This window comes from Sparus aurata, chromosome 13, assembly GCF_900880675.1.
Source record: "Sparus aurata chromosome 13, fSpaAur1.1, whole genome shotgun sequence".
NCBI lineage: Eukaryota > Metazoa > Chordata > Actinopteri > Spariformes > Sparidae > Sparus > Sparus aurata.
Window position 1 is genome coordinate 819,767 of NC_044199.1, and position 15,158 is coordinate 834,924.

A 15,158-nucleotide genomic window follows, 5' to 3' on the forward strand; every position below is an offset into this window, starting at 1 on the left:
CTGTAGATTCATCCTAATCATTCATAATCCAAGACTAAGAATCGAACGTCTCTTCTAGAGTGTCCGTGTGCACTCGACTCGACCCTAAATGTGCTGCACTAGTAAACCGTGGCTCTACTCCCTCAAATACAAACACATCAGCAAGAAGTACAATTCAAAGGTTATGGTTTCAAATATTTTCAGAAAGAAAGAAAGACAGAAGAAAGAGGAAGACTTCATCATGCCATCAGCCATCCTGGCTTTACTGAGACAGTCAGGGTTAACCCCTTGTATCTTAGATGAGCTGTATGTTTCATGAATTTAAAGACCTGTCTTTACAAACTCATTTGAGCAGAGTAATGTTGAGAGAAGGTGAGTCAGTCATGGAGCCGTGAGAGTGTGAGACAGGCGCTGAGGCTCAGACGGATACAGAAGAAGAAACAAACTGTGGTTTTCAGCTGCGGGTTTCACAGATGGTTTAATCTCATGCACAGCAACAAGAGTTGCCTGTGAGAAAGTTTTGTGACAGAGACGTTTTTTTAGTTATGCGTAGTATTAAAGTATAATTTATAGTATTTAATGTAAACAGCTGCATTTCTTCATGTGTCTTCAGACAGGTTTGCAATGTGCTCACAATGCAGGTGAATGAATAAGATAACAGCAGCGTGCCTCCATATGTACATGGAGGTGCTGGAAGCATTTACTTTTGAAAATGTGAAGAGCCAATTACAGCGTGTCCCCCCTAAAAACTATACTCATTAAGAAAAAAGGCACTGAGCTCTTTGAGCTGGTTTGACAGATGGTGAAGACGTTTGTCGGCAGAAGTCACTGCTCGTCTGCACTGAAATGGAAACTGGCACCACGAGTGACCTCCGTCTACAGCCTCCGCTACTCTACTTTACTCAGCCGCCAACAGTCTGCAGACGTGCCTCAAACAGAGGTCACAGCTGTGAGCAGGGGCTATTTCTGCAGGTTCTTTATATGAACTTGTGGTTTGGCACTCTGCTTTAACTTATATATATTTCAATAATATAAAAATGATGCCAGTGTATGAGGGTAACAAGTGAATCAGTCTGTGTGAGTCTTTACATTTTTCATGCCATTCCAGAAAAAGAAGGTTGCTGACAGTACAGTCATATCTTTGTGTTGTAAATCCTCAAGTATGCTACAACACAATAATCAGTGTTTACATGTTTGAAATAATGTAAAGGTGAAACCAGGTTATTGCTGAATTTAAAACCAAAAGACGAGGTTCACACACAGAAACTAAGAGTTACATTATCTGTACTTGACTAATCATACAGTAGTTTTTAAACGGAAACATAATAGTGTAGTGATAGTTTGAAACGTGCCGTACATACAGTATAACACAGGTTCAGAGAGCTGCTAAGATCGAGCACGGCCACGAATCCACAAATCCAAGATGTGAAAATGAAATATATTTTTTATTTCCCAAAAGTTCGAACCATCGTGTAAAAAAATGTGTCACAGTGTTTGTGGTTAGTCATCTTGTTCTGTCCCCTGACTTGAATAACTCTGATGCTGATGCTACAGATGCTTTACAGATCTCTATCAGCTGAAGGCAGTAGTGTCCAGTGTTTAAAGTCTTCTGGTGTGTCCTGATACAATCCTGCAGACAAACACCAGAATCACAGGTTATGGCCCTTAAATCACATTATTTTATAATAAGAGATATTTGGTCATAATTTTCCATTGAATATGACGTATTCTATCTATGAAGTGTTTCAGGATACTGTAACCTTTCATACTGTGACTGGAGCGTCTCACAGAGCACCTGATAATTAAGAAATGTTACAACTGAAAGTCTTTCAGAACACTGGACATACATCTGAGACAAACATTATTATCGTTATTAATAATTATTATAAATGTATTGTCAGCATTCTTTATCTGTGTGATGTCAGGTATTGGTGTTCTGATATTCAGTACCTTTATAACTGAAAAGAGTTGTGAACTTGTGAGTGACAACACAGTCGCCTCTTCCTTGACGATCTGCCACATAACAAGAAAACACAAAGAGAGGACCGTGAACCCGCCTGCTGTCAGTGGAACATTTACGGGCGAGCCTTGAACATCACACCACTCAGAGGGCGGTGAGACAGTTTTTATCTTGTGCTGAGATTAGCTACAGTGAGCACACACATTGTAGTATTTGTTCAAGAAAAAAGTAATTTGCCGAGAGTCAAATTTATCCTCCCTTATTTAGAACTGTCTTGATTATTACGCGTTTCATATTGTTTACGCCAGCTTTAATTTAAACTGACTTTTCAACATCAAACTATGAATTAATCTGGATTTCAGTCACATATATAAGTAAAGTTAAAGTAGGAATCAAATGTATCATTTTAACCTGCGTTTGTGTGTCTCAACAGAAAAACGATGACTTCCATCTTCATGATCTTCACTTTGGCAACAACAGCTCTGGCAAAAGGTGCGTCTGAGTATAAACGTCTATAAACAGTTCTGTTCATAATAATCCAGAAGGAAGCTGATGATCTTTCAAACACAATCACTGAATTGAATAATGGTTTTTTTTTACAGTATGAATTCAGCAGCAAAATATAAACAATAATCACAGACACAAAATAGAAAAGTGTGCTCAGATGTATTTTACATTGAGAATTCCATGTTTTTGTAATTTTGTTCTTCTAGGAGCGATTGAATGTAATTTCCTTGAACCGACTGGACCTCGACGGTGTTCTGGAGCAGTGGGACAGCCGCTGATTTTTCATCTGACAGATACAGTTAATCCAGATGTCATGCTGAAAAAAGATAAAAAACATATGATTTTAAAAGTGAAAAAGCACAGTGTGACTGTGAATGAGGAATATGGGTCATTCACTGATGGAATATTAAAACTGGGGAAGGCAACGAAAAGACACTCTGGAGATTACCTGTTGGAAGAATTTGGATCTGATGGAAATTTACAAAAAAAAATCAACATGCAACTACAAATAACTGGTGGGTAAAAAAAGGAACAAAAACCATGTTTATTCCAAATGTGTATTATAATTACATTTATTCTATATCTTAAACAAGAATTAGAGAGGGCTTGGCTGATATGAAGTACATACAGTATGTAAAACATTTACCTTTTATACAATAACAGTTTTGTGGAAACGTGAATATAGAATATTCATGCTTCATCTTACAATTTACATGGATGTGTATTAATAAGCCTTTAATTTATTAATCAAACTCGACAAGAAATACACATATGTTCATAATCATTTCCTATGTGTGCCATTTCACTAACATGTGTCACAAACTCTGATTTTCAGAGTGTTGCTCTGCACACAAAGCTCTTTTCTGATAGTAAAATAATAATTTATAAAAGTTATTAAATAAGTTATTAAATAGTTTGAACGCTCAAACGTTGTCGTTGTTTTCTTTTCTTTGAAACTGTTAAATTAGGAATTGGAATAATTATCCCAATTATCAACAGTTGATTTAACTTTTATCTTATTTAGTTTATTTAGTCTATTCTGTTCTATCTGACTTGTTTTTAGTGTGTGTGTGTGTGTAACTAAAGTGCTGACTTGTTTGTGTCTGTGTACTCCACCTGACTTTAATTGCTCCCCGGGGACAAATGAAGTTTTCTTTAATTAATTTCAGCATTTAGCGGGTTAGATGCTGAGCTGCATGACGTGACTCTGTGTTTGTCTCCCAGCGTCAGTGTCAAAGCCAGCTGTGTCTCAGGTGTGTTTGTCACCAGACCTGATGAACGTCAGCTGCTCCTCAGAGGGAGACGCAGTAGAGTTCACGTTGACGTTGGACGGTCACTTCCTGCTGCAGACCGAAGGCCGCAGCCCGTCGCAGAGCAGCGGGACGATAAACCATCAGACTGAAGACAGATGCGGCGTTTCAAGTGTCACCATCAGCTTATACGGTCAGCTGACAGGACACTTGGTGTGTCATGTTGAGAACAATGTGAGCAGAGATGAAACTGTTGTTCGCCTGACAAGCTGTGAAGGTACAGTATATAAAGGACACCTGAGTTCCCTCATCAGGTCTTATTTCACTTTTTATCTTAACATTTTTAAACACATTATATTTAATCACTCATTCAGTCTGAGTGTCAGATTTGACATCTGATACGTGTTAAACACCAGACACAATTAAATACGGTGAGGACTCAGTTGTCAGGAAAGGTCTCACCGGACTGACCGGACTGACCGGACCGACAGTCAAACCGGAAGTTAACAGATGGGGAATGAGCCTCAAAATCATATTTTCTTATAAAAAGGAGCTTTGAGAAACATATTTGAAGCTTTTAAACTGACATGTCAATGATACATGATTTGGTTTGCTGTTTGTTTTCTAGAAGTTTCTTCCTTCCCTGTTGTGACTGTGGCTGTGACAGCTGGTGTCGTCTCTCTCCTTCTCCTCGTGCTGCTGTGTCTTTGGATTAAACATGTTCGGAACCAGCCGAGACCCACGACTGTTGATGAGGGTAAGACAAAATATCTTCCTGTGTCTTCATCCGCCTCGATAAGAACCGAACTGACATTACTGTAAGTTAGTATTACAGTGGTGTTTTATAGATCTCTGAATGTTGTTTTTTCTTGTCGAATATCTTTTGCATCATATTCATTTAATACCATGAACATACTTTTGTAAAGCCAGTAAAGAAGACATGATATGTTACTGCTCCAAAACATATTTCACATTTGTTTGACTTTTTCCAGGCAACGGTGAGGTTGAAATTATCTACTCAGATGTGAGAGTGACACGAAAACCAAGAGCCTGACCGACCAATCATCACAGAGCAGCATCACTTTATCTTAGAAATGAAAAGGCAGCGGTCCTCTTTTAAACCCGAGCGTCACCATGGCTGGACATTATCTAACCTGAGAGGGAGAAGATGGGATCATGCCGCTGATTTTCCAGTGAAGGTTTTTCTTCTGTGATTAATGAACTTGTTACCATATCTATGTTGCAGCGAGGCCGATTTCACTGCAAACTGAATGATGATTTAAAAGCTACCGTATGTTTTTTGACCTTTTGCGTCTCATAATAACTGCTTTTCATGTGATTTTACATTCTTTCATTTGTCTTTTAATTGTGTGTCACTGCAGACGAGTTTTGTACATTTAGTACATTTAATTCATTAAATGTTGGATTTTTCAACTTGTATTTTTCGATTATTATTGATTTTTTTTACGCTGATCATATACAGTACTTGTGTGATTGCGATATATTTGATCGTATCTGCTGTATATCATACTTTAAACTGTTTAATGCTTCCTGTTGTAACAGTGTGGATTTTAAAAAATTGCTCTTAAACCTTTTATTTACTCTTCTTAAAGTCATTGTCATAACGAGGGTTTGGAGCGCGGGGGCGTAAGTGACATTTTCAGAATTTTACAGGAGAGCTAAAACACACTTTTCATTGATTGTAATGATTTGATTAAAAACAACACTTGTATGATTTCTTCAGCGCACTAAAGGCGTAAATGCACTTGACCTGCACTCACGCCTTTTGTGCGCCAAGCTCAGTGATAGTTTTTCACTTATGCCTTTTTGTTTTTAGCCTTTATTTTAAAAAGTAACTATTATTGGGACCATATTTTGTTACCATTTGATAGAGCTCATCAAGACCTTTAAAATGATGTATAAAACTTATTTTCGCCCAAGATGTCACTTACGCCCTTGTGCCAGGATCTTTAACCATTTGAAATGTTTATCACTCATATTTTTCATGTCAGCATTCTGATAAAGAACTGAAACAGACGTACTGTTTATAGAGTGGATTTGTTTTAAATCTGATTTGTAATTACTAACATATGTGGTTGTGAATTGACAGTAAATGGTGAAGTGTGTGTATAGTGGTTGTACTTTCAAATAGCAGCAGAGACCTTTAAGTACATGATGTAGACAATGTAAGAGTCATTATTCCACAAGGTGGAGCCACATGTAACAACGATCATGAAAACAAACACATTATTTGTTCATTCTGTGGTTTCAGTCTCTGTTCTAGTGTGGCTGTTTAAATGTGTCCACACCAACTGTGACATTATGCAACTCCCCTCAACCCACCTGATCTTCAGAGTCCAGACAGGGACGGCCACCTGGGCCACCTGGGCCACCCGGGCCATCCGGGCCACCTGGGCCACCTGGGCCATCCGGGCCATCCGGGCCACCTGGGCCACCTGGGCCACCTGGGCCGCCTGGGCCACCCGAGCCAACTTGGCCATCCGGGCCACCTGGGCCACCTGAGCCACCTGGGCCACCTGGGCCACCTGGGCCGCCTGGGCCACCCGAGCCAACTTGGCCATCCGGGCCACCTGGGCCACCTGGGCCACCTGAGCCACCTGAGCCACCTGGGCCACCTGAGCCACCTGGGCCACCTGGGCCGCCTGGGCCACCCGAGCCAACTTGGCCATCCGGGCCACCCGGGCCACCTGGGCCACCTGGGCCACCCGGGCCATCCGGGCCACCTGGGCCACCTGGGCCATCCGGGCCATCCGGGCCACCTGGGCCACCTGAGCCACCTGGGCCACCTGAGCCACCTGGGTCACCTGGGGCCACCTGAGCCACCTGGGCCACCTGAGCCACCTAGGCCACCTGGGCCACCTGAGCCACCTGGGCCACCTGAGCCACCTGGGTCACCTGGGGCACCTGGGCCACCTGGGCCACCTGAGCCACCTAGGCCACCTGGGCCACCCGGGCCATCCGGGCCACCTGGGCCACCTGGGCCATCCGGGCCACCTGGGCCACCTGAGCCACCTGGGCCACCTGAGCCACCTGGGTCACCTGGGGCACCTGGGCCACCTGGGCCACCTGAGCCACCTGGGCCACCTGGGCCACCCGGGCCATCCGGGCCACCTGGGCCACCTGGGCCACCTGGGCCATCCGGGCCACCTGGGCCACCTGAGCCACCTGGGCCACCTGAGCCACCTGGGTCACCTGGGGCCACCTGAGCCACCTGGGCCACCTGAGCCACCTAGGCCACCTGGGCCACCTGAGCCACCTGGGCCACCTGAGCCACCTGGGTCACCTGGGGCACCTGGGCCACCTGGGCCACCTGAGCCACCTAGGCCACCTGGGCCACCTGGGGCACCTGGGCCACCTGGGCCACATGGGAACTCTGTTCTTTGAGCAGTCAAACTCCAAACTTCAATCTGTCCACTTTATTCTAGTTTGCCACTGCTTTTCATTGAAGCCATTTTAAAGCGTTGAACTGCTCTGTGACTTTTATTTTCTAATCTTGTCTCATTTTTATTTTAGCCTACTTCCCTTTTTCTTAACTTGTTTATTGGTTTGTTTCTTGCCGTCTTTTAAATGTATTTTAAATGGAATTTTAAATGTATTTAAAGGTTATCTGTATGCCCCTGTAAAGCACTTTGCAGCTATACAATTAAACTTGCCTGGCCTGGTTTCTACTCTAGAGACTATCATCTACATTAATGATTCATTTCAGACTCAGATGATCATTTGTGTCTTCTTGTGTTTATAGCAGAAGTGAAGTCAGTCTCTCCTGAGACAGTAATGAGCCTGATCACACAATCTGTTGTTCATGGTGACTCGATTTCTTAGCATACTTTGATCACATGACCTTTGTGGTGTGAGGCAGTGTTGATCAGTCTGTTTATCACAAGAAAGACCAGAACTCTTTCCACGTACGTACGTATGCACTGTATGCACGCACTGGTCTGCTACTGTGGCTGAGCAGAGACGGAGGATGGAAACAGCTGTGGTCAACACCTTTTTCTCTTCTCGTTGTGTTGTCAGCCTGGAACATCAGTCGCATTGGTTTTACTTCCTTTTAGTTTCCTCGAACAAGCTTTGTTGATGCACAATGTGAATAATGGTGGGTGTATAGTTTAAAAATAAATACAGTGAGGTTTCATGCTGAGAGGCAGGAAGTGCCGGTATCTCTGGTATTCTTTGTGATACAGACTCTCTCATCCTCACACAGCTTGAATGCTTCCAATCAAGTTAAGTGAACGGTTGAGTCAAGAGTGTATTGTGTGGATGTCATCGTCTTGTAATGTATTGTTTTGTTGTAATGTTCTGTCTTACTCTTGTACGTCCTGTAATGTAATGTCATGTTGTAAAGTTTTGTCTTGTTATTGTCTGTATACATGTTAAGGACTCCCTTGAAAACAAGATGATTCATCTTAAGGGACTATCCTTCAAATAATTAAATAAAACTGACAATGTGTCAGTGTATGACTGGACAAAATAAAAACAAAATAAACAAAATAATAAATAAATCAGGATGGGGGGTGTACACTGTCCATAAATCTGCCCAACATTATTGTTGGTTTCACATATGTCTACAGTTTAAAGAATGAAAGAGAGACCCACCATCAACTCTACACACTGCGGCTGCAATGGTATCAGATTATCATGGTATGATGACCATCTCAGAAAATGTATATTTCACTGCATCAGGGTATATTTAATTACACAATTATCATCATTATATTGCTTACAATGACCTATAAAGAAACACTATACACTATTATGATATTATAAATACCCACACAGACATGCAACTCGATATAAACTGGAAGTATGTGTGTTTTAAGCAAATGTAAGAAAATGTATACCTTATGAGAATGAAATGTTATGAATATAATTTCTGTTCCCTGAAGGAGAGGAACGAGGCACAACACATATATTATGGGATATCACCACGTGGCCTGACTGAAGACACCTCTATTCACACTTTACGGCAGATGACCTGTGGTGACGTATGTGCGGCCCCGCCTGCATATATATACGTGCACCGCCACAGTCATCCTTCAGTTTGATAGCTACTCTTCACTGAGCCCTGCTGCGCAGCGGGGCAACATAGAGTTGTACTTCGTTCCTCTCCTTCAGGGAACAGAAGTTATAGTCATAACATTTCATTCCCTTTCAGTTGATTCACCTGGTACAACACATATATTATGGGACATGTATACACGCCCCACAGAGCAGCCACCGAACCGGAGTCAAACCTCCAACACTCTATAGTGACACTATGATACTGCATCGTAGACCCAGCAAAAAGGACAGAGTGAGCCACCGTAGGGGCTGTCACATCCAAACGATAAAACCGAACAAAAGTGTGCGGTGATGACCAACTGGCTGCAGTGCAGATATCACTCACAGAAACCCCCTTTAAACAAGGCCCACGAGGCCGCCATGCCCCTGGTTGAATGTGCCCTCACACCTTAGGGCAACGGTAGACCCCTGCTGCTGTATGCTATGGAGATCCCTAACCCACAATCCGTTCGGAGAGCCGCTGTTTAGACAGCTCCTTGCCCTTAGCCAGATTATCAAAACATACAAACAACTGGTCATATAAACGCACACCCTGGGTACGGTCTATGTAAGTGCAGAGTGCACGCACAGGGCACAAGGAATGTAACCTCCTCTGCTCCTCAGATGCAAACGGAGGGGGGCAGTAGCTCAAGAGCTCAAAAGTCATGGAGCTATAGGCTGTGGGGATAATCTTAGGCAAATACGCCACATTCGGGCGCAGTGTAACCTTAGATCCATCCAGAGTGAACTGGGTACAAGTGGGATGCACAGACAAAGCATGAAGGTCGCCCACTTGCTTTGCCGAAGTCAAAGCAAGTAGCAGTGCAGTCTTGTATGAAAGAAATGTCATATCTGCAGACTCAATAGGCTCAAATGGGAGTCCACAAAGAGCTTAAAGCACCAATGCTAAATCCCATGAAGGAACGCTGGGTTTAAACACAGGCCTCAGCCTGCGGACTCCCTTCAGGAAGCGCATAGCAAGAGGGCATGCAGATATAGCCGCCAAATAGACCTTAATTGTTGAGAAAGAGAGACCCTTATCCAGCAGCTCCTGAAGGAATGTCAAAACATCCACAATAGAGCACTGAAATGGGAGTACATGTCGGTCCTGACACCACTACTCAAATGCCTGCCATCTGTAGGCATATAGGCCCCTGGTAGATGATGCCCTTGCACTCTGGATCGTTGCCACCACATTTGGGGTCAGACCCTGAGCTATAAAATTGGACCTCTCAGCAGGTAGGCATGTAGTCGCCAAAGCTCTGGGTTTGGGTGAATCACCTCTCCTCCCGCTTGGGAGAGGAGGTCCCTGAGAAGGGGGAGCTGCCAAGGCCTCGCCACCAGCAGACTGATTATCTCAGTGTACAACGACTTCGCCGGCCAGCGAGGAGCCACCAGGATCAGGGAGAGCCCCTGCTGGCGCACCCTCTCCAGAACAGACAAAATCATTTCCACCGGGGGGTGTGTTGGGCCATGTGTGTGCTAGCGCATCCATTCCCCAGGGGGGCATTGCGCCCTAGCGGTCCCATATCTGAGCCACAGCCAGTGAGTGCAATCTCTGCTCCCTCACAAGAGGACCTCCCCTGGACAGAAGGTCTGGCCCCAGTGCCCTGGAACATGTGTGGCTCTGAGAGACAGAAAATGAGCACGGCACCACAGCAACGGAGAGTGAGACAGTTTTAACAGGGGAAGGGAGCGTGTCCCTCCCTGCTTGTTTATGTAGGAAACCATCGTTGTGTTGTCCGTCCTGATTAGAACATAATGGCCTATCAGAATGGGACGAAAATGCTTCAGAGCTAAAAGGGTCGCTAATATCTCCAGGTGGTTGATGTGGAGCCTGTGTTGTGCTGGCGTCCAAACCCCTCTCACTGCTGCGCCCTCGCACAGAGCCCCCAGCCCCTCAGGGATGCGTCTGTGGACACCACCTTGCGAAAAGACACCCTCCCTATAAGGGACCCTTGTTGTAGTAAACCGGGTTTCCTCCATGGGAGAAGAGCCGACATGCAAGACAGAGTTATCGTCAGCCTCCTCTGGATGTGGCGCGACGCGCTCAGTCGGTAAGAGTGAGTCCAGCGTTGAAACGCTCGCATCTTTAACAGCCCGAGCGGAACTACTGCGATCATAGATGCCATCATGCCTGTCAGCTGTAAAATCGTCCGGAAACTCAGTTTGCATTCCAACTGAAATTGAAACGCAGACACCCGGTGCTCTGACTGACGTGCTCGGCTCGAAACGGAGCATATTTCCAACCCGAGGAAAGAAAATTGTTGACTCGGGGTCCAGTCATCCAGATAATATGGCTAATATGCAAACACCTTTCTCCCAGAGCGGAGCAAACGCCGCTTCGACACATTGTGACAAGCCGAACGGCTGCACCAGGTATTCGTAGGCTGTGCCCTCGAATGTAAACTTTACAAACAGCAACACTGGTCTGCTCAGGCTTATTTGATTTGCAATGTTTTGAGAACAAAACAAAATCTTTATTGAATTCAATAAATGCACATTTATGACATTCACACAGTGAACAGGCACCATTTTTGGGGCATTTGTGTGTGGGGGGGTTGTGCTTGGGAGACTGTGTTTGGGGAGTGCAGCGCCTCTCGGGACTGGACCCCTGAACAAAACATAAACACAGCCTTTTTGGCGGCAACAACCAAGGAGCAGCAGTGTCTCCCTGCCCAGCTAGGATGACTGCTGCTTCTTCCTTCTGGGCTGTGGCTCAGTGGGTAGAGCGGGTCGTCTAGTGATGAGTAGGTCACCAGTTCGAATCCCGGCTCCCCCTAGTTGCATGTCGAAGTGTCCTTGAGCAGGATACTGAACCCCAAATTGCTCCTGATGAGCAGTTGGCGCCTTGCATGGCAGCCTCCGTCATCAGTGTATGAATGTGTGTGTGTGAATGGGTGAATGTGGCATGTGTTGTACAGCGCTTTTAGCTGTCGTTAGACTGGAAAAGCGCTATAAAAATGCAGACCATTTACCATTTACTGAGCCCTTCTGGAGGCCCGGTGGCAGCCGAGGGGCGTGGGTTCTGACCGGGTGCTTGCTGCTTCACCGACTGGGGTCCCGATCTCGCCGGCGTTGCAGATCTCTTGGGAGGAGGCGGCGGTGCCGGTTTGTGCAGATTGGCTGGCTGTTTGAGCTTAGCATCACGTCTGGGGATGATGCTGCTCAGAGCCTAGTTTTGTTTCTTCCTCAGCTCAAACTTAGCCTGGATGGCATCGAGCAACTGTCCAAACAAACCATCAGCTGACACTGGCTCGTCCAGATAGACAGCTCTGTCCCTGTCCGGAACGTCGGAGAGAGTCAGCCACAGGTGCCTCTGCGCCACCACCGTGGAAGCCATCCCTCTTTCCATGGAGAGCGCTGCACAGCGGGACACCCGGAGGATGTAATCCATAGCAACTCTAACCTCTCCTGGCGTTGACATTCCCCAGGCAGATGGGACACGCTTTCATGGAAGTCCTTTTTGTGCAGTGAGAAGCCGCACCCCTGAGGACAGGGGCGAACAGAAGACTTTCCCTTCGCTTGCTTAGGCTGCACGCTCATATCGAGACACAAAACCAGAGAAAGCGGACAAAATTAGCGCTCCGCGGGTAGCCAGTAGCTAACCCCAACAGGGGCAGCTAATTTAAAGCCGGCAGTTGCCACAACAAGATCAAGCTAACTGGCAGCAGCTAGTTAGCCTGACACGGTAGAGGTGTTCTTAGCGAGGTGAAGAGCGTAAGAACTGAAGGATGACTGTGGCAGTGCACGTATATATGTGCAGGCAGGGCCGCACATACGTCACCACAGGTCATCTGCCGTAAAGGCGTGAACAGTCAGGCCACGTGGGGGCGTGATATCCCATAATATATGTGTTATACCGAGTGAATCGACTGAAAGGGAACTGTTCATTTTAATACCACAGTATACCATGAAATCAATATACCACTGCAACCCCACTACACATTAATATCTTCGTCTCCAACCATGTGATGAATTAAGATAATTTCCCTACTGTAATGTCCTCAATCATAAGTCGTGACAGTATTCAGAAAGTCAGTCAGGTAGTGTAGTGGCATCTGACAAAATGCATGATAAGTCAAGAATCTGAATCAAGCAGAGCAGAAACACCCATCCTCTTCACCAAACACTGCCACTGCACCAAAAAGAAAAGCAGCTATGTGTTGCAGATATAGTCAGTCATACTGAGTGCAAATAGCCCCTTCCTCAATTCTCTCCACACTACAAAAAGCAAGAGAAACAAAACTACCCCGCCTTAGTGCTAAATTCACGGTCCAGTCAATAAGCCACAAAGAAGACAACCTACTGAAAGAGTGGTGAGTGACATTTCTTTGATTTGCGCCGGCCAGATGAGTTTAAGTACACTGAAAATGTGTAACGATGTTTTACTGATTGCATGGTTGTTATCTAATAACTGCCACAAAAATAATAATAATTCTTATGACTAGTTGTCTTCTTATTATGCATATAATCCAAACAGTGTATTCAGTGTTTTGAATCAATCGTCAGACTTTTTTGACACTGGAAAATTTCAGGTTGATTGTTTATGCTTACATTTTGTTTTCTAAATATTTCTGATTGTGTCACGACAGAAAATGATTTCCATGTACATGATCATCGCAGCTCTGCTACCACCGGCACTGACAAAAGGTACATTTCAAGTGAACATGGGAGTTTAGTATTTGTGGTGTGACCAAACAATGTTTACAGAATGTTTTAGGTCATCTGAAGCAGCTGCTATATCATATTATAATGTTATAAGTCTAAGTTGCTTGACATTGGTCAGTTTTGAAAATGATAAAAAACCTCATGAAGACTGTTGTACAAATGTGGCTGTTGCCTACATGATGTATTTGTGTAACGTTGATTTCAATTAAAACATACTTAGACACACACACACAAATATAAAACAAGAAATGCCATATAATAAGCATTTCTTTTCAGTGCATATGTATACGTATTTATGTGTGTGTGTGTGTGTGTGCGTGTGTGTGTGTGTAGATATGCATACATATATATTTGAATTATACATGATATATGTAGTATTATATTATATTATATTATATTTTGGTCAATATCATTTTAGCCAAATCATATTGACCATGATTCCATTTATAAAAGCAAAAACAGGGGAAAACATCCAAGGGGGTATTATTTTTATGTGCATATATACATAGTGAAATAAAATGCTTTTAATTATGTGCCATTTTATGTTTAAAGTTTTCTGTTGTCTTTGTTCCCTTCAGGGTTTATGGAGTGTCATTTATGTGGACCTACGGGGACTCTGCAGTGTTTCGGAGCGCTTAAGGAGCCACTGATTTTTCACCTGCCAAAAAAAGTAACAAAGACGATGCTGAAAAATAACAAGAATCTTACCATTTTAAACATAGTCAACGGTACAGGGATTCTACCTGAGGAATACAAAAGTCACGCTGCATACTTTTCCAATGGAACATTCAAGCTGAATAATGCACGGTGGACAGATGCTGGAAATTACCAGCTGCAAACATATGGATCTGATGGTAAACTGCTGCACGATATCGACATGCATCTAGAAATACAAGGTAGGATTTATTAAAAAAAAACTGTAAAAACTTGTGAATTTTGTTACAAACAACTTTACGAAGGCTACAGTACCCTTGCCAAGGGAGGTTATGTTGATTTGTTGGTTTGTCCATAAAATGACACAAAAACTACTGAACAAACTTCCACATAACTTGAATGGAGGATGAGTCTCAGTCCAGCACAGACCCTCGTAACTTTTGGTGCAGATCCAGATGAAGGGACGGTTTTACAAACTTTCTTTAACATTGTGAGATTTTTACATTTGAATTAATTTCTCAGATACATTGACCAAAGTGAAAACCATCAGTTAGGCAGTACTGGCTGATTATGTTGGAGTGATACAGGGCTATTAAGTACAGTGGACTGCTGGACCTTGGTGGAGGTATGCACTCTACTGTCTGATCATTTTGGCTTTAGCTCAACAAAATGACTTTTGTGTGTAATCTAACCTACATTTATGAATGATACTAAAAGTTTACTTTGTTTTATCATCTTCAAATGTCATTCATCAAAATGCATGAAATGAAAGCTCCTTGCAGCTGATTTACATTTAATATAATTTACAATATGATAAAAAATTAAACAAATACAAACTTATCCAACAGACCCGCATTAATCATCCCGTTGTGTTGGAACAGAGCTTTTGATTATCAGCTTCATGGTTATTCTGTATTGAGTGTTACTGCATTATACTGAAAGGTGTTACTGAAACCCACTTCACTGATATACAATAATGTATATCTATAATCGTGTATATATTAATATTACATGTAATATACGTCCTTCATATATTTTGAAATACTATGTCCATGTAACATACCTACACACCATTC

The 15,158-nt window shown here is 43.6% G+C and overlaps 1 protein-coding gene across 1 annotated transcript; it reads left to right on the forward strand.

Moving 5' to 3' along the window:
* The first annotated feature begins 2,050 nt into the window (after positions 1-2,050).
* Positions 2,051-5,077, forward strand: LOC115593666 (uncharacterized). Its single transcript, XM_030437257.1, has 6 exons — positions 2,051-2,093; positions 2,373-2,431; positions 2,653-2,961; positions 3,671-3,973; positions 4,325-4,453; positions 4,689-5,077. Exons 2-6 carry the CDS (start codon positions 2,380-2,382, stop codon positions 4,748-4,750), a joined length of 855 nt encoding a protein of 284 aa, XP_030293117.1. The 5' UTR covers positions 2,051-2,093; positions 2,373-2,379; the 3' UTR covers positions 4,751-5,077.
* The last annotated feature ends 10,081 nt before the right edge of the window (positions 5,078-15,158 follow it).